The 23,876-nt window shown below is 44.9% G+C and overlaps 1 protein-coding gene across 1 annotated transcript; it reads left to right on the top strand.

The window, feature by feature from the left end:
- Positions 1–6,887: 6,887 nt before the first annotated feature.
- On the top strand, positions 6,888–23,313 carry LOC139538306 (ras-related protein Rab-17-like). The gene is made up of 5 exons (XM_071340173.1): positions 6,888–7,588; positions 16,919–17,070; positions 19,163–19,288; positions 19,626–19,719; positions 21,274–23,313. The coding sequence occupies exons 1-5, from the start codon at positions 7,402–7,404 to the stop codon at positions 21,408–21,410; spliced, it is 696 nt and encodes a 231-aa protein (XP_071196274.1). The 5' UTR covers positions 6,888–7,401; the 3' UTR covers positions 21,411–23,313.
- The last annotated feature ends 563 nt before the right edge of the window (positions 23,314–23,876 follow it).

Here is a 23,876-nt window from a genome sequence, read left to right as displayed (position 1 = left end):
GTCTGTGGTCACCACCTGCAGAACCACTCCTTTATTGGGGGTGTCTTGCTAATTGCCTATAATTTCGACCTTTTGTCTATTCCATTTGCACAACAGCATGTGAAATTTATTGTCAATCAGTGTTGCTTCCTAAGTGGACAGTTTGATTTCACAGAAGTGTGATTGACTTGGAGTTACATTGTGTTGTTTAAGTGTTCCCTTTATTTTTTTGAGCAGTGTATATATATATAAAAAACTTAGTCCACTATATTCGTAACAGATTCTTAGTTCTGGGAACCGAAAACTTCAATGAGATCAAATGTTTCATGAGAAGGGCTACAAGAAAAATGTGTACTGTTGGTAGTAACTTACTCGGGGACCAGGGTTGGGAAACACTTCATTAGACTATAGCTAAAGCAACCTAACGTAGCGAAAGTTAGCTTGCAAAGTCACAAATCACGTCGCCAGATAGCTTCGGAATGTCGAGCAACCATATTACGAAAGCTAGCAATCTATATTTTGGTTTAGATAAACAAAACGTTGTTTGCTAGCTAAGTAAGCTACATTATCTCTGCCTGACTTCTTAGTAAGGTAACTGATTAAATGCTACCCGAGCAGCATGTGCTTGCTTGTACAGTTTGCTTACATCCAGGAAATGTAGGTGGCCTGGTGAGATGCATTAACGCTTGTATTTGCGTGTAGTGAGGAAATTCTCAATTTTTATGATGCACGTTCATGTACAGTGAAAGAGCAACAGTGACATTTCCCTTTAAGAAAACACAGGTTCGAAACATCAGGGGTGGAGCTAGCCTAACAGGCCCCAAGATTTAGATTTTTATGTCGTTTGTCATCTTACAGCCGACTTCAACTGCTCAGCCAGCAATACCCTCATGTCGCTCATGGACCGGCTAGTACTTAAAACACCCTCAATTCTGGCTTGCAAAGGCGTCGGTTTCCTGTCTCATCGGTGGAAAAAGAAAGGGGGGAAATATGCTGTACTATCTTAATAAAACAAAAACTTTTTGCATGTCAGCAATCAAGTTAAGATAACTCACAAAATGCAGGCGGTGTGATGCATTTTGTATCATATGATGCTGACATGCAAAATATTTTGGGACTGTATTAACAATGGACTAATGAAACAAATACCAAAATATAGTTTTAGGGTGGAATTTTCCTTTAAATCGAGTTAAGGAGGAAACCGATGCCTTTGCAGCCTGAATATAGACTGTTTTATTGGAGAGCCGATCCATGTTGGACACGAGTGTATTGGCGGCTGAGCACATTAAAGTCGGAAGTAAGATGACAAATGCTGTAAAAGGAATAATAGCGCCGGTTGGCTAGGGTGGAGCATGGAAATAACAAGAAAGATATTGCAATAGAAAGCTTGTTTTATTTACTGCAGCAACGAGAACCAACAATGTTATCACCATTCAATCAATAAATAATGGAGTGCGCCACACACACATTCAAAATTATCTTCAGCACTGTAGCTCGTACAACACACCATCCAATAATAGTTTCGCAATAATTACAACAAGTGCAACCAGTTGAGGGCGTGCCCAGGGAGGAGGAGAATGGATCCTGGAGATATGAAACACTCCATCCTTAGGATTGTTCAGCATGTCAACAACCATTTCAACAGTAACATCTGATACCCCCAATATCTCTTTTACCGTCTCCACAATAACCTTCAGCCTGGCATTTCTGCTTTCCACAACCCGAGTCGTATTGATAACCTTACCAATAAAAGCTATGAAATCAACGTTATTCATTATCAATGTGTCCTTTGACACTGCACATTTATGAGCACAAGATTTCTGAACAGGCCTCAAAACCATGCCAGGACAATCAAATCATATCAAATATTATTTGTCACATAAGCCAGTGAAATGCTTACTTACAAGCCCTTAACCAACAATGCTTTAAAAAAATTTTTTTTTTTAAGTGTTAAGTAAAAAACAGACAAGTAATTAAAAAAAATAAAAAGTAACAAATATTTAAACAGCAGGAGTAAAATAACAATAGTGAGTCTATATACAGGGGGTACCGGTACAGAGTATATGTGCGGGGGCACCGGTTAGTCGAGGTCATTGATGTAATATGTACATGTAGGTTGAGTTAAAGTGACTTTGCATAGATAATAAACAGAGAGTAGCAGCAGCGTAAAAGAGGGGTCTGAGTAGCCCTTTGATTAGCTGTTCAGGAGTCTTATGGCTTGGGGGTAGACATGGTTAAGAAGCCTTTTGGACCTAGACTTGGTGTTCCTGTACCGCTTGCCGAGCAGTAGCAGAGAAAACAGTATATGACTAGAGTGTCTGGAGTCTGACAATTTTTAGGGCCTTCCTCTGACACCGCCTGGTATAGAGGTCCTGGATGGCAGGAAGCTTGGCCCCAGTGATGTACAGGGCCATACTCACTATCCTTTGTAGTGCCTTGCGGTCGGAGGCCGAGCAGTTGCCATACCAGGCAGTGGTGCAACCCGTCAGGATGCTCTCGATGCAGCTGTAGAACATTTTGAGGATCTGAGGACCCATGACAAATCTTTTCAGTCGCCTGAGTTGGGGAATAGGTTGTCGTACCCTCTTCACAATTGTCTTGGTGTGCTTGAACCATGATAGTTTGTTGGTGATGTGGACACCAAGGAACTTGAAGCTTTCAACCTGCTCCACTACAGCCCCGTTGATGAGAATGGGGGCGTGCTCGGTCCTCCTTTTCCTGTAGTCCACAATCATCTCCTTTGTCTTGATCACGTTGAGGGAGAGGTTGTTGTCCTGGCACCACATGGCCAGGTCTCTGACCTCCTCCCTATAGGCTGTCTCATCGTTGTCGGTGATCAGGCCTACCACTGTTGTGTCATTGGCAAATGTGATGATAGTGTTGTAGTCGTGCCTGGCCATGCAGTCATGAGTGAACAGGGAGTACAGGAGGGGACTGAGTACGCATCCCTGAGGGCCCCCGTGTTGAGGATCAGCGTAGCGGATGTGTTGTTGCCTACCCTTACCACCTGGGGCGGCCCGTCAGGAAGTCCAGGATCCAGTTGCAGAGGGAGGTGTTTAGTCCCAGGGTCCTTTGCTTAGTGATGAGCTTTGAGGGCACTATGGTGTTGAACGCTGAGCTGTAGTCACATAGGTGTTCCTTTTGTCCAGGAGGAAAAGGGCAGTGTTGAGTGCAATAGAGATTGCATCATCTGTGGATCTGTTGGGGCGGTATGCAAATTGGAGTGGGTCTAGGGATTCTGGGATAATGGGGTTGATATAAGCCATGACCAGCCTTTCAAAGCACTTCATGACTACAGACTCGAGTGCCACGAGTCGGTCGTCATTTAGGCAGGTTACCTTAGTGTTCTTGGGCACAGGGACTATGGTCGTCTGCTTGAAACCTGTTGGTATTACAGACTTAGTCTAGGACAGGTTGAAAATGTCAGTGAAGACACTTGCCAGTTGGTCAGCGCATGCTCGGAGTACACGTCCTGGTAATCCGTCTGGTCCTGCGGCCTTGTAAATGTTGAAAAGTTTAAAGGTCTTACTCACATCGGCTATAGAGAGCGTGATCAGACAGTCGTCCGGAACAGTTGATGCTCTCATGCATGCATCAGTGTTACTTGCCTCGAAGCGAGCTTAGAAGTAATTTAGCTCGTCTGGTAGGCTCGTGTCACTGGGCAGCTCTCGGCTGTGCTTCCCTTTGTAGTCTGTACTAGTTTGCAAGCCCTACCACATCCGACGAGCATCGGAGCCAGTGTAGTACAATTCAATCTTAGTCCTGTATTGACGCTTTGCTTGTTTGATGGTTCGTCGGAGGGCATAGCGGGATTTCCTATAAGTTCCGGGTTAGAATCCCTCTCTTTGAAAGTGGCAGCTCTACCCTTTAGTTCAGTGCAGATGTTGCCTGTAATCCATGGTATCTGGTTGGGGTATGTGCGTACGGTTGCTGTGGGGACGATGTCATCGATGCACTTATTGATGAAGCCAGTGACTGATGTGGTGTACTCCTCAATGCCATCAGAAGAATCTCGGAACATATTCCAGTCTGTGCTAGCAAAAGAGTCCTGTACCTTAGCATCTGCTTCATCTGACCACTTTCTCATTGACAGAGTCACTGGTGCTTCCTGCTTTAGTGTTTGCTTGTAAGCAGGAATCAGGAGGATAGAATTATGGTCAGATTTGCCAAATGGAGGGCGAGGGAGAGCTTTGTACACGTCTATGTGTGTTGAGTAAAGGTGGTTTAGAGTTTTTTCCCTCTGGTTGCACATTTAACATGCTGGTAGAAATGAGGTAAAACAGATTTGAGTTCCCTGCATTAAAGTCCCCGGCCACTATGAGCGCTGCCTCTGGATGAGCGTTTTCCTGTTTGTTTATGGCCGTATACAGCTCATTGAGTGCGATCTTATTGCCAGCATCGGTTTGTGGTGGTATATAGACAGCTACGAAAAATACAGATGAAAACGCTTGGTAAATAGTGTGGCCTACAGTTTATCATGAGATACTCTACCTCAGGCAAGCAAAACCTCGAGACTTCCTTAGATTTCATGCACCAGCTGTTGTTTACAAATATACATAGACCGCCACTCCTTGTCTAACCAGAGGCCGCTGTTCTAACCCGCCGAAAAGCTTAAAATCCGCCAGCTGTATGTTTTTCATGTCGTCGTTCAGCCACGTCTCGGTGAAACGTAAGATATTACAGTTTTTAATGTCCCGTTGGTAGGATATACTTGCTCGTAGTTCGTCTATTTTATTATCGATTAAATGTACGTTGGCTAATAGGACCGATGGTAAAGGTAGATTACCCTCTCGGTGACGGATCCTTACAAGGAAGCCGGACCTTCGTCCACGATACCTCCGTCGCTTTCTCCTGCGAATGCCAGGGATGAGGGCCTTGTCGGGCATCTGAAGTAGATCCTTCCCGTCAGACTCATTGAAGAAAAAGTATTCCTCCAGTATGGGGTGAGGTATTGCTGTCCTGATATCTAGATGCTCTTTTCGATCATAAGACACGGTGGTAGAAACATTATGTACAAAATAAGTTACAAATAGCGCAAAAAAACATATACAATAGCACAATTGGTTACAGGATCGTAAAACGGCAGCCATCACCTTCGGCACCAATCAGAAGCACTAGCCTTGATAGTAGGTTCACTTAATACAGGTATGTCAATTTGAGCTCCATCAGTCCGCACTGTAGTTCTACCAATCTGTTTTACGGCCTCTGCGTATGATACATCATGACTGATCCTATATCTCTGAGCATCTCTAGCCTTTCTCTGTACCTGACATCCACCAAATGCTGCAGGGTGTTCTCCCCCAAAATTACAGCACTTAACCCTCATATTGCTTCCACAGTCACCGTAATCATGTTCCCCTCCACACTTGGCACATCATTTCCTTCCTTTACACTGAGCAGCTGCATGTCCCATTCTTTAGCATTTTAAACAACGCAGTGCATATGGGCCAAATTCTCTCACAATGAAACTAAGGAATCCTATCTGTACTTTTCCCGGCAAGACTTTCTCAAACCTCAGTATCACTGATAAGCTTTCACTTCTTTGACCCTCTTTCCTACTGATCAACCTTTTGGCCTCAATCACTCTGCCTCCCTTCACATTTTCTTTAATATCACCCGTGGACATATATATTGGGACCCCAGTGATCATTCCCTTCAATCTAGCATAAGCACCAGGGACACAGCTTTTAATTTTCTTCCCATTAAGCTTTTCCATTTTCAGAATCATCTCTTGCTGAGCCTGGCTACCACACAATATTAACAATCTACCATTTCCAATGAACCAAGCTAATTTCACTTCACTTACCTCTTTCTCTACGGCATTAGTTAGTCGGATAGGGTGTAAGTGAAGCCCTGTGGTCTCAAACACTATCACCACTTTGCACTCCAACACATCACTACTCTTTCTTCCTACCTTGACCCTCTTCATGCTTTCTTTACTAGACGCTCCACTGCTTTCTGTATCATGATCTCTCTTCTTCCTATGTCTTTCCACTATCGGCAATTCTGGTCCTTGACCCTCATCCTCCCGCTTCATACCATCAGAACTGACACCTGTATTGTTCTCATTCCAGCACAGCTGTTGCTTTACCAACTTTTTCTCAATTTCCTCCATTTCGTCCACACTACTCCCTACCATTTCCGACCTCCAAGACTCTCTCACTCCCCTTCACCATCTTGACCGATCCATAGACTATCCGTCCACCCAGCAAGGACCCCAACTCGACTATTTACTGGGAACAGGGAAACACCAGGCATGTATTCACAACCCAACCCTCACTAACCTGCTGCACCTGGAACTAATCACAATTTAGCTTCTAGTAAACTCTCCTCCTTCAGTCTTCTTCTTCTTCTTCTTCTTTGGACTTGGCAGTTGGCAACTGTCTTTAAGGTGCATTACCACCACCAACTGGACTGGAGTGTGGACCTCAGTTCATCTTTCAATCACCGACGTGGGTAAATGCTCCTAAAAACCAATGAGGAGATGGGAGAGGCGGGACTTGCAGCGCATACAGCGTCACAAATAGAACCAAGTTTAGCACCTGGCTACCAGACGTTCGTTGACGCACGCGAGCAGTGCGGGTGCAATGATTGAATAACAATCATGTGTACATTTATATTGCAACGCTCGCGCACCAGACGCAGGCGGTGTGGTCAGCATACCAAACATTGTCCTTCAGGCCAAGATATTATTAGGTTTTACATAAACCTTTCATAACAAACCATATAAAAAATCAGGCCATGCCTGCAGGACATGCACATGTATGATGGTTGTGTTAAAGTTGTTTTAATATAATCAACAATAAAGTAGTAGCCAGTGAAATGACACACTTGTTTTTTGTATTTCTCATTGAAATAAATGTAATTGTCAAGCTATGTGTGTATGATGCCTTTCAACACCAGTCCATCATCCCACGTGACTGTGGGTATTTTGAAAAGCATGATTCAGTTTCAATTCCTTTATTTTGGTGTCCTATGCAGAAACCAAAGTAAAAAAGCAAAGTAAAAAGACTGCTCTTGTAGCTGCTCGCTGTCTCTGGGGAAATTAGTCTTGTTTTTGCTTTAGCACTTGTATGGTCTTTATCTTGACCTCTTATTTACTGTTTCTTCAGATAGCAGAATTTTTATTAGCTTTACCCTTTTACAGCCAAGCTGGTGTGAGTTGTGTACGAGTAAGTTATATTGTGGTCTGCGATCCAACGTTGGACTTTGGTTTGATCTTCACCTACAACAAGATAAATTAGAGGACTAACCTTCATAATCCTGCAAATTTTTACTGGTTTCACATTATTAATTTAACCGTCTTGTGTACTTGTGAGTTCTTTAGCTAAAACTACAACACCAGATATTTGGATTCTATGACCGCTGGCTTTGTCTGTACCAGCAACCGTGGAGTATCCTGTGGGTGTCCCTCCTCTCTGGATGGGGAAGAGAACTCGAAGGATGGAATCAACAGGGCCCCGGTCCCCTGGGCCAACAACTCCAACAAGAGACACCAGGACAATACGGGTGAAGATGGTGCTGTTGGGAAGCTCTGGGGTGGGGAAGTCCAGTCTGGCATTACGTTTCAGCAAGGATGAGTTCAAAGGCACTTTACCCACCGTAGGCTGTGAGTACACATATATGTGATATAATACTGTGTCATTAGTAGTATTAGGGTGGATACAAGTGTATTGGTATCATATACATAGCTATTACAGCATTATGCTCCTAGTGCTAAAGGTATGTGTACACTTCCGTGGCAGCTGTGCACTTTTAGCGTTTTTCAGGAGCTTGTTTTTTCATATAGTAGTATCTTATTTCATAGCCCTAAGCTAAGTTGTCTCTCTGGTATATTTTGTCAAGAACACTTGTTACTCTGTTGTTATTGATTTGAATCCAAGATGGCGTAGCAGTCAGACGTCTTTGTCTTTGCCTTGTCTCGTCCCATGTATATATATTTTTATATATTTTTCTTCGCAATCTTTTTTATATTTTTCCTAAACCTCAACAAAATACTCTCCTGCAACCCGCCTCACCCAATGTGGTGTGGATCTGTTTTTTTTCCTAAAGTATTTCTTTTTACCTCCGAACTGGAATATCTCAACTCAATAGCTATCAGCTATCAGTCAGCTAATCACTGCTAGCGGTCATCAGCTAACCTTTAGCTCGGAAAGCTCTCGCCAGTTCGTACAACGCTTTTCAAACCAGAGCATACCGGACCTATTTTTCTCTCCATATCCCCGGATTCCTACCGCAAACTCTGAACCCTTTCATCTGGATCACGGCAGCTAGCTAACCGCAACCCGGGTTGACTACTCCTGGCTAACGTTTCCGTCCCGGAGCAAGCACCAACTAGACTGGGGCTAGCCTATGCTAGACCCATCTCCCGGCTAGGGCTCCTGGGCTACTCCTGAAGCTCACTCCTCGGCTACAATATCCGGACCCCTTCTACTGCTTCAACACGGAACCCTGCCGATCCTTCACGACTGGAATACCAACATTCCATACCAGCTATTCCCTCCGCAAGGCAATCAAACAAGCTAAGCGTCAGAACAGAGACAAAGTGGAGTCGCAATTCAACGGCTCAGACACGAGAGGTATGTGGCAGGGTCTACAGTCAATCACGGACTACAAATGAAAAACCAGCCCCGTCGCGGATCACAATGCCTTGCTCTCAGACAGACTAAACAACTTTTTTGCTCGCTTTGAGGACAATACAGTGCCACTGACACGGCCCGCTACCAAAATCTGCGGGCTCTCATTCACTGTAGCCAACGTGAGTAAAACATTTAAACGTGTTAACCCTCACAAGGCTGCAGGCCCAGACGGCATCCCCGGCCGCGTCCTCAGAGCATGCGCAGACCAGCTGGCTGGTGTGTTTACATACATATTCAATCAATCCTTATCCCAGTCTGCTGTCCCCACATGCTTCAGGAGGGCCACAATTGTTCCTGTTCCCAAGAAAGCTAAGGTAACTAAGCTAAATGACTACCGCCCTGTAGCACTCACTTCCGTCATCATGAAGTGCTTTGAGATACTAGTCAAGGACCATATCACCTCCACCCTACCTGACACCCTAGACCCACTCCAATTTGCTTACCGCCCCAATAGGTCCACGTCCACACAAGGGTGCGTTCTCAGCCCTCTCCTGTACTCCCTGTTCACACACGACTGCGTGGCCATGCACGCCTCCAACTCAATCATCAAGTTTGCAGATGACACTACAGTGTTAGGCTTGATTACCAACAACGACGAGACGGCCTACAGGGAGGAAGTGAGGGCCCTCAGAGTGTGGTGTCAGGAAAATAACCTCACACTCAATGTCAACAAAATAAAGGAGATGATCGTGGACTTCAGGAAACAGCAGAGGGAGCAGCCCCATATCTACATTGACGGGACAGTAGTGGAGAGGGGGGAGAGTTTTAAGTTCCTCGGCGTACACATCACGGACAAACTGACATTTTCCACCCACACAGACAGCGTGGTGAAGAACACAGACAGCGCCTCTTCAACCTCAGGAGGCTGAAGAAATTCGGCTTGTCACCAAAAACACTCACAAACTTTTACAGATGCACAATCGAGAGCATCCTGTCGGGCTGTATCACCACCTGGTATGGCAGCTGCTCCGCCCATAACCGGAAGGCTCTCCAGAGGGTAGTGAGGTCTGCACAACGCAGCACCGGGGGCAAACTACCTGCCCTCCAGGACACCTACACCACCCGATGTCACAGGAAGGCCAAAAAGATCATCAAGGACAACAACCACCCGAGTCACTGCCTGTTCACCCCGCTATCATCCAGAAGGCGAGGTCAGTACAGGTGCATCAAAGCAGGGACCGAGAGACTGAAAAACAGCTTCTATCTCAAGACCATCAGACTGTTAAACAGCCATCACTAACATTGAGTGGCTGCTGCCAACATACTGATTCAACACCAGACACTTTAATAATGGAAAAATTTATGTAATCAATTTATCACTACCCACTTTATATTATATAAAGTTTTCATACCCTACATTACTCATCTCATATGTATAGACTGTACGCTATACCATCTACTGCATCTTGCCATCTTGATGTAATGTATCACTAACCACTTTAAACAATGCCACTTTATATGTTTTCATACCCTACATTACAAATCTCATATGTATATACTGTACTCGAAACCATCTACTGCATCTTGCCTATGCCGTTCGGCCATCACTCATTTATATATTTTTATGTACATATTCGTATTCATTCCTTTACACTTATGTGTATAAGGTAGTTGTTGTGAAATTGTTATGTTATATTACTTATTAGATATTACTGCATGGTCGGAACTAGAAGCACAAACATTTCACTACACTTGCATTAACATCTGCTAACCATGTGTATGTGACAAATACATTTGATTTTGATTTGATTTGATTTGAACATTATCTGCCCGAGGATCCCAACTACCCCTCAGGCGTGACGTGCCCTGAAGGCCCATTCTGCTAACCGCGGCCTGCTAGCTATCTATAGCATATTGGACTGTTAGCTGATCCACCGGCCACTTACTTGGACCACTATACCCATTTTGCCAATTGGACTTGGACCCCTCTGCTACTTGGAACCCTACTAATTCCATGACTGTTCTATCGACGTCTGTCACGTTCGTCGTATGAATCGGACCAAGGCGCAGCGTGGTATGCGTACATTCTTTATTATAATAAGAATGAACACTGAACAAACTAACCAAAATAACAAAACGACACGTGAAGCTATACAAATGAGTGCTGACAGGCAACTACACATAGACAAGAACCCACCAACACAAAAGGGAAAATGGCTACCTAAATATGATCCCCAATCAGAGACAACAATAAACAGCTGCCTCTGATTGGGAACCATATCAGGCCACCATAGACATACAAATTACCTAGACCTACAAAACCCCTAGACAATACAAAAACTAGCATATCCACCCTCGTCACACCCTGACCTAACCAAAATATAAAGAAAACAGATATCTAAGTTCAGAGCGTGACAGTACCTCCCCCCCCCCCCAAAGGTGTGGTCTCCCGGCCGCAAACCTGAACCTATAGGGGAGGGTCCGGGTGGGCATCTACCCTCGGTGGTGGCTCCGGTTCTGGACGTAACCCCCCCTCCTTACGCTGATCCCTCCGCCTTTGTAGAACCGGACCGTGGATCATCGCCGGAGGCTCCGGACTGTGGATCCTCACCGGAGGCCCCGGACTGGGAACCGTCGCTGGAGGCCCCGGACTGGGAACCGTCGCTGGAGACCCCGGACTGGGGACCGTCGCTGGAGACCCCGGACTGGGGACCGTCGCTGGAGACCCCAGACTGGGGACCGTCGTTGGAGGTTCCGGACTAGCGACCGTCGTTGGAGGTTCCGGACTGTGGCCCGTCGTTGGAGGTTCCGGACTGTGGCCCGTCGTTGGAGGTTCCGGACTGTGAAACGTCGCCGGAAGCTCTGGACTGTGAAACGTCGCCGGAAGCTCTGGACTGGGTACTGTCGCCGGAAGCTCTGGACTGGGTACTGTTGCCGGAAGCTCTGGACTGGGTAATGTCGCCGGAAACTCTGGACTGTGAAAGCTCACTGGAAGCCTGATGCGTGGTGCCGGAACTGATGGTACCGGGCTGAGGACACGCACCTCAGGACAAGTACGGGGAAGAGGTACAGGCCGTACTGGACTGTGGAAGCGCACTGGAGGCCTGATGCGTGGTGCCGGAACTGGTGGTACCGGGCTGAGGACACGCACCTCAGGGCGAGTGCGGGGAAGAGGCACAGGCCGTACTGGACTGTGGAAGCGCACTGGAGGCCTGATGCCTGGTGCCGGAACTGGTGGTACCGGGCTGATGACATGCATCTCAGGGCGAGTGCAGAGAGGAGGCTCAGGACGTACTGGATTGTGGAGGCGCCCTGGAGATCTGATGTGTGGTGCCGGCACAATGCGTCCTGGCTGGATGCTCACTTGAGCCCGGCAAGTGCGGGGCGCTAGCACAGGACGCACTGGGCTGTGCAGACTCACCGAAGACACTGTACGCAGAGCCGGCGCAGGATATCCTGATCCAAGGAGGTGTACTGGAGACCAGGAGCGCTGAGCCGGCACCATCCATCCTGGCTGGATGCCCATTCTAGTCCGGCAAATGCGAGGAGCTGGAATAGAGCGCACCGGGCTATGAATGCGAACTGGAGACACCGTGCGCATCACTGCGTAACACGGTGTCTGACCAGTCACACACTCCACACGGTAAGCACGAGGAGTTGGCGCATGTCTCCAACCTGACTCAGCCAATCTCCTCGTGTTTCCCCCCCAAAAAAATTATTGGGGCTGCCTCTCGGGCTTCCGTGCTAACCGTGTCCCCTCGTATCATCGCCGTTCCTCCTGCGCTATCTCCAACTGCTTCCATGGCATGATCTTGTCCCCTGCCATTACCTCCTCCCAGGTCCAGGATGTCCTCCACTCATCTTTCTCCCTGGCCCAGGATGTCCGCTCCTCATTAACACGCTGCTTGGTCCTTTTGTGGTGGGTTCTTCTGTCACGTATGTCGTATGAATCGGACCAAGGCGCAGCGTGGTATGCGTACATTTTTTATTATAATAAGAATGAACACTGAACAAACTAACCAAAATAACAAAACGACACGTGAAGCTATACAAAAACCCTAGACAATACAAAAACTAGCATATCCACCCTCGTCACACCCTGACCTAACCAAAATATAAAGAAAACAGAGATATCTAAGGTCAGAGCATGACAACGTCACCGCACGAGGAGGCAAAAACAGACTTTTCCCCCATCGCGACGTCTCTCTAAGGCCCTTATGCTAGCTTGCTAGCCCCGCGCTGCTAACTGCTAGCTTGCTAGCCCCGGCCTGCTAACTGTCTGAATCGCCGTGTCCCCAGCCAGCCCACCAATCACTGGACCCATACGATCACTTGGCTACGTATGCCTCTCCCTAATATCAATATGCCTTGTCCATTACTGTCCTGGTTAGTGATTACTGTCTTATTTCACGGTAGAGCTCCTGCTCAATATGCCTTAACCAATCATGTTGTTCCACCTCCCACATATGCGATGACATCACCTGGTTTAAACGTCTCTAGAGACTATATCTCTCTCTTCATTACTCAATGCCTAGGTTTACCTCCAATGTACTCTCTTCCTACCATACCTTTGTCTGTACATTATGCCTTGAATCTATGCTATCGTGCCCAGAAACCTGCTCCCTTTACTCTCTGTTCCGAACATGCTAGACGGCCAGTTCTTATAGCCTTTAGCCGTACCCTTATCCTACTCCTCCTCTGTTCCTTTGGTGATGTAGAGGTTAATCCAGGCCCTGCAGCGCCTAGCTCCACTCCCATTCCCCAGGCACTCTCATTTGTTGACTTCTGTAATCGTAAAAGCCTTGGTTTCATGCAGGTTAACATTAGAAGCCTACTCCCTAAGTTTGCTTTATTCACTGCTTTAGCACATTCTGCCAACCCGGATGTCTTAGCCGTGTCTGAATCCTGGCTTAGGAAAACCTCCAAAAACCCGAAACAAGTCTCTCACCGTTGCCGCTTGCTATAGACCACCCTCTGCCCCCAGCTGTGCCCTGGACACCATATGTGAATTGATTGCCCCCCATCTATCTTCTGAGCTCGTGCTGCTAGGTGACCTAAACTGGGACATGCTTAACACCCCAGCCATCCTACAATCTAAGCATGATGCCCTCAATCTCACACAAATTATCAATGAACCTACCAGGTACAACCAACCCCAAATCCGTAAACACGGGCACCCTCATAGATATCATCCTGCCCTCCAAATACACCTCTGCTGTTTTCAATCAAGATCTCAGCGATCCCTGCCTCATTGCTTGCATCCGTAATTGGTCTGCGGTCAAACGACCACCCCTCATCACTGTCAAACGCTCCCTAAAACACTTCTGCGAACAGGCCTTTCTAATTGACCTGGCCCGGCTATCCTGGAAAGGCATTGACCTCATCCCGTCAGTAGAGGATGCCTGGTTATTCTTTGCATTCCTCACATCTTAAATAAGCATGCTCCATCAATTTTTTTTAAACTAGGAATAGATATAGCCCTTGGTTCACTCCAGACCTGTCTGCCCTTGATCAGCACAAAAACATCCTGTAGCTTTCTGCATTAGCATCGAATAGCCCCTGCGATATTACACTTTTCAGATTAGGACCAATATACACAGGCAGTTAGGAAAGCTAAGGCTAGCTTTTTCAAACAGAAATTTGCATCCTGTAGTACAAACTCCAAAAAGTTCTGGGACACTGTAAAGTCCATGGAAAATAAGAGCACCTCCTCCCAGCTGCCCACTGCACTGAGGATAGGAAACACTGTCTCTACCGATAAATCCACAATAATTGAGAATTTCAATCAGCATTTTTCTACGGCTGTCCATGCTTTCCACCTGGCTACCCCTACCCCGGTCAACAGCCCTGCGCTCCCCACAGCAACTCGCCCAAATCTACCCCACTTCTCTGTCACCCAAATCCAGATAGCTGATGTTCTGAAAGAGCTGCAAAATCTGGACCCCTACAAATCAGCCGGGCTAGACAATCTGGACCCTCTCTTTCTAAAATGATCTGCCGAAATTATTGCAACCCCTATTACTAGCCTGTTCAACCTCTCTTTCGTATCGTCTGAGATTCCCATAGATTGGAAAGCTGACGCGGTCATCCCCTTCTTCAAAGGGGGATACACTCTAGACCCAAACTGCTACAGATGTCACGCCCTGACCTTAGAGATCCCTATTATTCTCTATGTTTGGTTAGGTCAGGGTGTGACTCGGGTGGGAAAATCTATGTTTTCTATTTCTTTGTTTTGGCCGAGTGTGGTTCCCAATCAGAGGCAGCTGTCTATCGTTGTCTCCGATTGAGGATCATATATAAGTTGTAATTTTCCGTTTGGGTTTTGTGGGATCTTGTTTTTTGTATAGTTTATTTGCCTTACAGAACTGTGCGCTTTCGTTTTCACTTTGGTTATTTTGTTTGAGTGTTTTTTGAAAATAAATATAATGAACACTTTCCACGCTGCACTTTGGTTCACTAATTTCGACGAGAGCCGTTACAACAGACCTATATCTATTCTACCCTGCCTTTCTAAGGTCTTTGAAAGCCAAGTTAACAAACAGATTACCGACCATTTCGAATCTCACCGTACCTTCTCCGCTATGCAATCTGGTTTCAGAACTGGTCATGGGTGCACCTCAGCTACGCTCAAGGTCCTAAACGATATCATAACCGCCATCGATAAGAGACATTACTGTGCAGCCGTATTCATTGACCTGGCTAAGGCTTTCGACTCTGTCAATCACAACATTCTTATTGGCAGACTCAACAGCCTTGGTTTCTCAAATGATTGCCTCGCTTGGTTCACCAACTACTTCTCCGATAGAGTTCAGTATGTGAAATCAGAGGGCCTGTTGTCCTGACCTCTGGCAGTCTCTATGGGGGTGCCACAGGGTTCAATTCTCGGGCTGACTCTCTTCTCTGTATACATCAATGATGTCGCTCTCGCTGCTGGTGATTCTTTGATCCACCTCTACGCAGACGACACCATTCTGTATACCTCTGGCCCTTCATTGGACACTGTGTTAACTAACCTCCAGATGAGCTTCAATGCCATACAACTCTCCTTCCGTGGCCTCCAACTGCTCTTAAATACAAGTCAAACTAAATGCATGCACTTCAACCGATCGCTGCCCGCACCTGCCCGCCCATCCAGCATCACTACACTGAACAGTTCTGACTTAGAATATGTGGACAACTACAAATACCTAGGTGTCTGGTTACACTTTAAACTCTCCTTCCAGACTCACATTAAACATCTCCAATCCAAATTAAATCTAGAATCGGCTTCCTATTTCGCAACAAAGCATCCTTCACTCATGCTGCCAAACATACCCTCGTAAAATTGACCATCCTACCGAACCTTGACTTCGGCAATGTCATTTACAAAATAGCCTCCAACACAAATTAGATGCAGTCTTACACAGTGCCATCCGTTTTGTCACCAAAGCCCCACCACTGCGACCTGTATGATCTCGTTGGCTGGCCCTCGCTTCATACTTGTCGCCAAACCCACTGGCTCCAGGTCATCTACAAGTCTCTGCTAGGTAAAGCCCCGCCTTATCTCAGCTCACTGGTCATCATAGCAGCACCCACCCGTAGCACGCGCTCCAGCAGGTATATCTCACTGGTCACCCCCAAAGCCAATTCTTCCTTTGGCTGCCTCTCCTTCCAGTTCTCTGCTGCCAATGACTGGAACGAACTGCAAAAATCTCTGAAGCTGGAGACTCTTACCTCCCTCACTAGCTTTAAGCACCAGCTGTCAGAGCAGCTCACAGATCACTGCACCTGTACATAGCTTATCTGTAAATAGCCCATCCAGTCTACCTCATCCCCATACTGTATTTATTTATCTATTTATCTTGCTCCTTTATACCCCAGTATCTCAACTTGCACATTCATCTTCTGCACATTCTACCATTCCAGTGTTTAATTGCTATATTGTAATTACTTCGCCACCACGGCCTATTTATTGCCTTACCTCTCTTATCCTACCTCATTTGCACATGCTGTATATAGATTTTTGTACTGTATTATTGATTGTATGTTTGTTTACTCCATGTGTAACTGTGTTGTTGTATGTGTCGAACTGCTTTGCTTTACCTTGGCCAGGTCGCAGTTGTAAATGAGAATGTGTTCTCAACTAGCCTACCTGGTTAAATAAAGGTGAAATAAAAAAATATATTTAAAAAATATATTTATTTCATAAGGTTGCCAAAGCGGCCACTCTAACTTCGTATTAGGGATGTGGATTAAAGTTTGAGTAACATTGTAGTATGTCATTGTGCTTAACCTCTAGTTGAAGAATGTTGCCTGTTAGGGTAGGTTACTGTATGTCTTCATTCTACCTGGTGTCACAGTATATTCTGTCCCCCCCCCAGGTGCCTACTTCACCCAGGTGGTGTGTCTGAGTGATGTCACATTTCACTTTGAGATCTGGGACACGGCGGGACAGGAGAAGTACCACAGTGTCACCCCGCTGTACTACAGAGGAGCCCATGCAGCACTGGTGGTGTACGATATCAGCAAACGAGTAAAGCTAACACACAAATGCAAACACACGAACACAAACTGTGACTTTCTCACTCATCATTAGTCACGATAAATGTAGAACTATCCGTAACCATGGTAGCATCCACATTTAATGGAGAAGTGTTTCGAAACATATTCTATTTATATTTACACTAAAAGTGACTCCAAAATTACACAATACATTATTTATATTGGGCACAAAAGAATCTGAAATACAACCAAAACAAATAGCTATTGCATCTAACATCTAATGCATCTAGAAATATGGGACCAAATACTAAACTTTTGACTACTTTAATACACATAACTGAATTTGTCCGAATACTTTTGGTCTCCTAAAATAGGGGGACATTGTACAGAAAGTGCTGTAATTCTGAAACTGTTCACCCGATATGGATGAAAATACCCTCAGATTAAAGCTGACAGTCTGTACCTCATAGTCATCATATACACTACTGGTCAAAAGTTTAAGAACGCCTACTCATTCAAGGGTTTTTCTTTATTTTTACTATTTTCTACATTGTAGAATACAAGGGAAGACATCAAAACTATGAAATAACACATATGGAATCATGTAGTAATGAAAAAAAGTGTTAAACAAATCAAAATATATTTTATATTTGAGATTCTTCAAATAGCCACCCTTTCCCTTGATGACAGTTTTGCACTCTTGGCATTCTCTCAACCAGCTTCATGAGGTAATCCCCTGGAATGCATTTCAATTAACAGGTGTGCCTTGTTAAAAGTTAATTTATGGAATTTCTTTCCTTCTTAATAAGTTTGAGCAAATCAGTTGTGTTGTGACAAGGTAGGGGGGTATACAGAAGATAGCCCTATTTGGTAAAATACCAAGTCCATATTATGGCAATTACAGCTCAAATAAGCAAAGAGAAACGACAGTCCATCATTACTTTAAGACATGAAGGTCAGTCAATAGAGCAAATGTCAAGAACTTTTAACGTTTATTCAAGTGTAGTCGCAAAAACCATCAAGCACTATGATGAAACTAGCTCTCATGAGGACCGCCACAGGAATGGAAGACCCAGAGTTACCTCTGCTGCAGAGGATAAGTTAATTAGAGTTACCAGCCTCAGAAATTGCAGCCCAAATAAATACTTCACAGAGTTCAAGTAACAGACACATCTCAACATCAACTGTTCAGATGAGACTGTGTGAATCAGGCCTTCATGGTTGAATTGCTGCAAAGAAACCACTACTAAAGGACACCAATAAGATGAAGAGACTTGCTTGGTCCATGAAACACAAGCAATGGACATTAGACCGATGGAAATGTGCCTTTGGTCTGGAGTCCAAATTTGAGATTTTTGGTTTCAACCGCTGTGTCTTTGTGAGACGCGGTGTGGGTGAACGGATGATCTCTGCATGTGTATTTCCCACGGTAAAGCATGGAGGAGGAGGTGTTATGGTGTGGGGGTGCTTTGCTGGTGACACTGTTTGTGATTTATTTAGAGTTCAAGGGACACTTAACCAGCATGGCTACCACAACATTCTGCAGCGATACGCCATTCCATCTGGTTTGGGCTTAGTGGGAATATCATTTGTTTTTCAACAGGTCAATGACCCAACACACTTCCAGGCTGTGTAAAGGCTATTTTACCAAAAAGGAAAGTGATGTAGTGCTGCGTCAGATGACCACAATCCCCCGACCTCAACCAAATTGAGATGGTTTGGGTTGAGGTGGACCGCAGAGTGAAGGAAAAGCAGTCAACAAGTGCTCAGCATATGTGGGAACTTCTTCAAGACTGGTGGAAAAGCATTTCAGGGGAAGCTGGTTGAGAGAATGCCAAGAGTTTGCAAAGCTGTCATCAAGGCAAAGGGTGGCTATTTGAAGAATCTCAAATATAAAATATATTTGTTGGTTACTACATGATTCCATATGTGGTATTTAATCGTTTTGATGTCTTCACAATTATTCTACAATGTAGGAAATAGTAAAAATAAAGAAAAACCTTTGAATGAGTAGGTGTTCTAAAACTTTTGACCGGTAGTGTAAGTGCTGCAGGACAGAGCCAAAACAACAAAAAATGTGTCACTGTCCCAATACTTCTGTCACTCACAGTGTGTGTGTTTAGGAGAGCTTCATAAGGGCCCAGGTGTGGCTTCGGGAGCTGGAGAAGCACTATATCCCGGCTTCCACCGTGATGGTACTAGTAGGAAACAAGGGGGATCTTTCAGAGCTGCGCCAGGTGACATTACAGGTACTGTACTCACCGTATACAAACAACACACACAAATACACACTCATGCATAATCACACTTGCACCAACCCCTATAACACACCACATACACTGTACATGTTACAGCAAACAAACACATTCACCCAGACTGTAGGGAGACTCAGTCATACATAGAGTATGTCCCATGTGGATATTAACGGTACTCCTATATGATGATCAAACTGACATAAACATCCTTTCCCCCACCACACACACATACACACATTGTACTGTACTTTCACATTGGTCACCACATGACAGCGGTGCAATGTACCACTCATATTTGATTAGTACTTGATCCTCTCTATTCATTTCATAGGAAGGGCACAGTCTTGCCGTTGACAGAGGCTTGCTTTTTATGGAGACCTCGGCCAAGTCAGGGAATCAAGTCCGTGAACTGATGCTGGCTATTGGTAAGTAGTCAGGCACTCTGGGTGTGAAAATATGTCTCAATTTATGTTCTTTGATATTCATAATTGTGACAGCTTTGAATTTGTATCTCTGAAGATAGACCACTAGGGGGCAGCAGATAGACAAGTATATATTGTTCATATTTCTTATAATGGGGAACAATATGGTCTATACAGAAAAGTGACTAAGCAGCAATGCTCGGTGAGACATATCAAATGTATTTATAAAGCCCGTTTTACATCAGCAGATGTCACAAAGTGCTTTACAGAAACCAAGCATAAACCACAAACAGCAAGCAATGCAGATGAAGAAGCACGGTGGCTAGGAAAAACTCCCTAGAAAGGCAGGAACCTAGGAAGAAACCTAGAGGGGAACCAGGCTCTGGAGGGTGGCCAGTCCTTCTGGCTATGCCGGGTGGAGATTATAAGAGTACATGGCTATTAAGGCCAGATCGTTCTTCAAGATGTTCAACTGTTCATAGATGACCAGCCGGGTGAAATAATAATCACAGTGGTTGTAGGTCAGTAGGTCAGTGCAACAGGTCATTATCTCAGGAGTAAATGTTAGTTGGCTTTTCATAGCCAAACATTCAGAGGTCAAGACAACAGGTGCGGTAGAGAGAGAGAGAAAGTCGAGGACAAGGTAGCACGTCCGGTGAACAGGTCAGGGTTCCATAGCCGCAGATAAGGTTCAATAGGACTCCATATAAGACAGGAGAATTACACCAACCATAACTCTAGCCCCTCAGCACATAGACTATTGTAGCGTAGATACTGGAGGCTGAGACAGGGGGAGGTCTGGGGACACTGTGGCCCCATTCGACACTGTGGCCCCATCCAACCAGGCAGGATACAACCCCACCCACTTTGCTAAAGCACAGCCCCCACACCATTAGAGGGATATCAACAGACCACCAACGTACTACCCTGAGACAAGGCTGAGTATAGCCCACTGAGACCGCACAAGCCCAAGGGAGTGCAAAACCGGACAGGAAGATCACGTCAGTGACTCAACCCACTCAAGAGACGCATCCCTCCTACGGACGGAATGGAAGAGCACTAGTAAGCCAGTGACTCAGCCCCCGTAATAGAGTCAGAGAATCACAGTGGAGAGAGGGGAGCTGGCCAGGCAGGGACAGCAAGGGCGGTTCCTTGCTCCAGTGCCTTGCCGTTCACCTTGGCACTCCTGGGCTAGACTACACTCAATCATAGGACCTACTGAAGAGATGAGTCTTCAGTAAAGACTTAAAGGTCCAGACCGAGTCTGTGTCTCTCAAATGGATAGGCAGACCATTCCATAGAAATTGAGCTCTATAGGAGAAAGCCCGGCTTCCCGCTGTATGCTTCGAAATTCTATGGACGATACAGAGGCCTGCGTCTGGTGACTGTTATTAAAAGTAAAAACCGAGAGTTTGGCAGGTAGCCAAATATCAACAATCAGCACTGAGACAAGTCCTGAAGTTGTGATTTTGTGGTTGTGGTAACTAACACTGGCTGTGGAAGTGCTGAGTGGCATATAGAAGGATGCGGTGTTTGTGTGATCCCTCTCTGTCTCAGCCCGCAGGGTGAAGAGGTGTACGAGTGAGCATCAAAGCGGTCTGACAGAGTGGCAGGAGACAGAGTTAGTGAACCTGCGCCGCTCTGAGACCCTACAGCACCCTCTTGCATCCTGTTGCCCCTCCATTGGACCCTAATGTGTGGTGTGTGTCTGATATTTTTGTGAGGAACTGTATGTTCAAAGATTTAAGTTTAAGACAATGACTTCTCAATGACCCAAGATCAGCTCAGTTAATCCCTACCATTGTGACAATGAGTTGTCACAGTGCTGCATCAAATGTACGTTATCTGAGGGCCGTTGGCAGACACAATGTAAGTAACTTAATTTATGTGCCCCTAATTGCACCGAATACCTGTTTATCTTACAGCTATTGTATGCGGTACTCATGTGCCTATGAACCAGAGTTACAATGTTAGCACTGAGGCTGTGTGCCCTAGTAGGAAGTCCACTGTGTGCAGCTCACCATGTACTATCAGCTCCAATATAAATAACATGAGCAAGTCTACTTCTGATAAGCTTCCCAGTAAAGCATTAAAAACAATTAAGCAACCCAGAAAAGTGCTAGAAATAGTCAATAACTTTCTTGTAACAGATGACATCTATATTCTGACTGTCTCTGAAACTCACTTAGATAATACCTTTGATGGTACAGTGATGGCAATACCTGGCTATAAAGCTTAGAGGATGTCATGTTAAATCTTATTGAAGTAAAATCGCTACAGGTTCATCTGCCTCACGTAAAGCCCATTCTTGTGGGAAGCTGTTATAAACCACCAAGTGCTAACAGTCAGTATCTGGATAATATGTGTGAAATGCTTGATAATGTATGTGATATCAACAGAGAAGTATATTTTCTGGTGATTTAAATATTGACTGGCTTTCAGCAAGCTGCCCACTCAAGAAAGAACTTGACTGTAACAAACTGTAACCAGTGCCTGCAACCTGGTTCAGGTGTCATGGCCGTCAACAGAAGTAGACCAAGGTGCAGCGTCGTCAGCGTACATATTCCTTTATCCTATATTTATTAGGACGCCGACAAAAACAATAAACAATCCAAAACAACCGTGAAGCTAAAGGGCTATGTGCCACAAACAAAGTTAACCTCCCACAAAGACAGGTCGGAAAAAGGGCTACCTAAGTATGGTTCTCAATCAGAGACAACGATAGACAGCTGTCCCTGATTGAGAACCCTACCCGGCCAAAACATAGATATACAAATAATAGAACTAAAGAACATAGAATACCCACCCCAAATCACACCCTGACCAAACCAAATAGAGACATAAAAAGGATCTCTAAGGTCAGGGCGTGACATCAGGTTATCAGTCAACCTACCAGTGTAGGTACAAATAGCACAGGAATGAAATCATCAACATATGTTGATCACATCTTTACTAACGCTGCATAAATGTGCTTTAAAGTAGTATCCAAATCCATAAGATGTAGTAATCACAATATAGTAGCCATATCTAGGAAATCCAAAGTTCCAAAGCCTGGGCCTAATATAGTGTATAAGAGGTCATATAATAAGGTTTGTTGTGTTTCTTATGTTGATGATGCAAATAATATTTGCTGGTCTGTGGTGGGTAATGAGGAGCAACCAGACACTGCCACTTGACACATTTATGAAATTGATTATTCCAGTTACTAATAAGCATGCACCCATTAAAATAATTACTGTAAAAACTGGTAAACCCCCTTGGATTGATTAGGAATTGTCACGTTCCTGACCTGTTTTCCCTTGTTTTGTATTTATTTAGTTGGTCAGGGCGTGAGTTGGGTGGGTTGTCTATGTGTGATTTTCTATGTTGGGATTTTGTGTTCGGCCTGGTATGATTCTCAATCAGAGGCAGCTGTCAATCGTTGTCCCTGATTGAGAATCATACTTAGGCATACTGGGTTTCACGTGTGTTTTGTGGGTGTTTGTCTACCGTGTTAGTGTTTTCACCACACGGTACTGTTTCGGTTTTCTGCACTTCGTTTATTGTTTTGTATTTCAGTGTTCAGTTTCGGTTTTAATAAATCATCATGAGCACGAACCACTCTGCATATTGGTCCGATCCTTCTCGCCTCTCCTCGTCCGATGAGGAGGACGAAATAGACAATCGTTATAGGAATTGAAAAATTGTATGGTTGAGACGGATGAGGGAAAATAAATGGCAAATCGATTGGCAAACGTACTGCAAATTAAGAAATCATGTGACTAAACTAAATAAAAAATAATCTATACTATGAAACAAATTGAATTATATAAAGAATGATAGTAAAAAGCTGATTCATCGAATCAGATGGCTCATTCATCACAAAACCCACATGCCACGCTGACAATATATATCCAGGTATATCTGACCAAATTTTGAAAGACAAGCATTGTACTTTTGAATTCCGTAGAGTGAGTGTGGAAGAGGTGAAAAACATATTGTTGTCTATCAACAATGACAAGCCACCAGGGTCTGACAATCTGGATGGACAATTACTGAGGATAATAGCAGGCGATATTGCCACTCCTATTTGCCATAACTTCAATTTAAGCCTACTAGAAAGTGTGTGACCTCATGCCTGGAGGGAAGCAAAAGTAATTCCGCTACCCAAGAATAGTAAA

Source organism: Salvelinus alpinus, chromosome 14 (genome assembly GCF_045679555.1).
Source record: "Salvelinus alpinus chromosome 14, SLU_Salpinus.1, whole genome shotgun sequence".
Taxonomy (NCBI): Eukaryota; Metazoa; Chordata; class Actinopteri; order Salmoniformes; family Salmonidae; genus Salvelinus; species Salvelinus alpinus.
The sequence above is the reverse complement of the archived record's forward strand: the minus strand, read 5'-3'. Positions and strand labels throughout refer to the sequence as shown.

Bases quoted from the DNA above. Each gene is read 5' to 3' on its own strand.
- LOC139538306 (XM_071340173.1), top strand. From the start codon at position 7,402: ATGGGGAAGAGAACTCGAAGGATGGAATCAACAGGGCCCCGGTCCCCT. The intron at 19,289-19,625 runs GTACTGTACTCA...TTCATTTCATAG, and splicing joins TGCGCCAGGTGACATTACAG to GAAGGGCACAGTCTTGCCGT. The intron at 19,720-21,273 runs GTAAGTAGTCAG...TCTCTGTCTCAG, and splicing joins TGAACTGATGCTGGCTATTG to CCCGCAGGGTGAAGAGGTGT.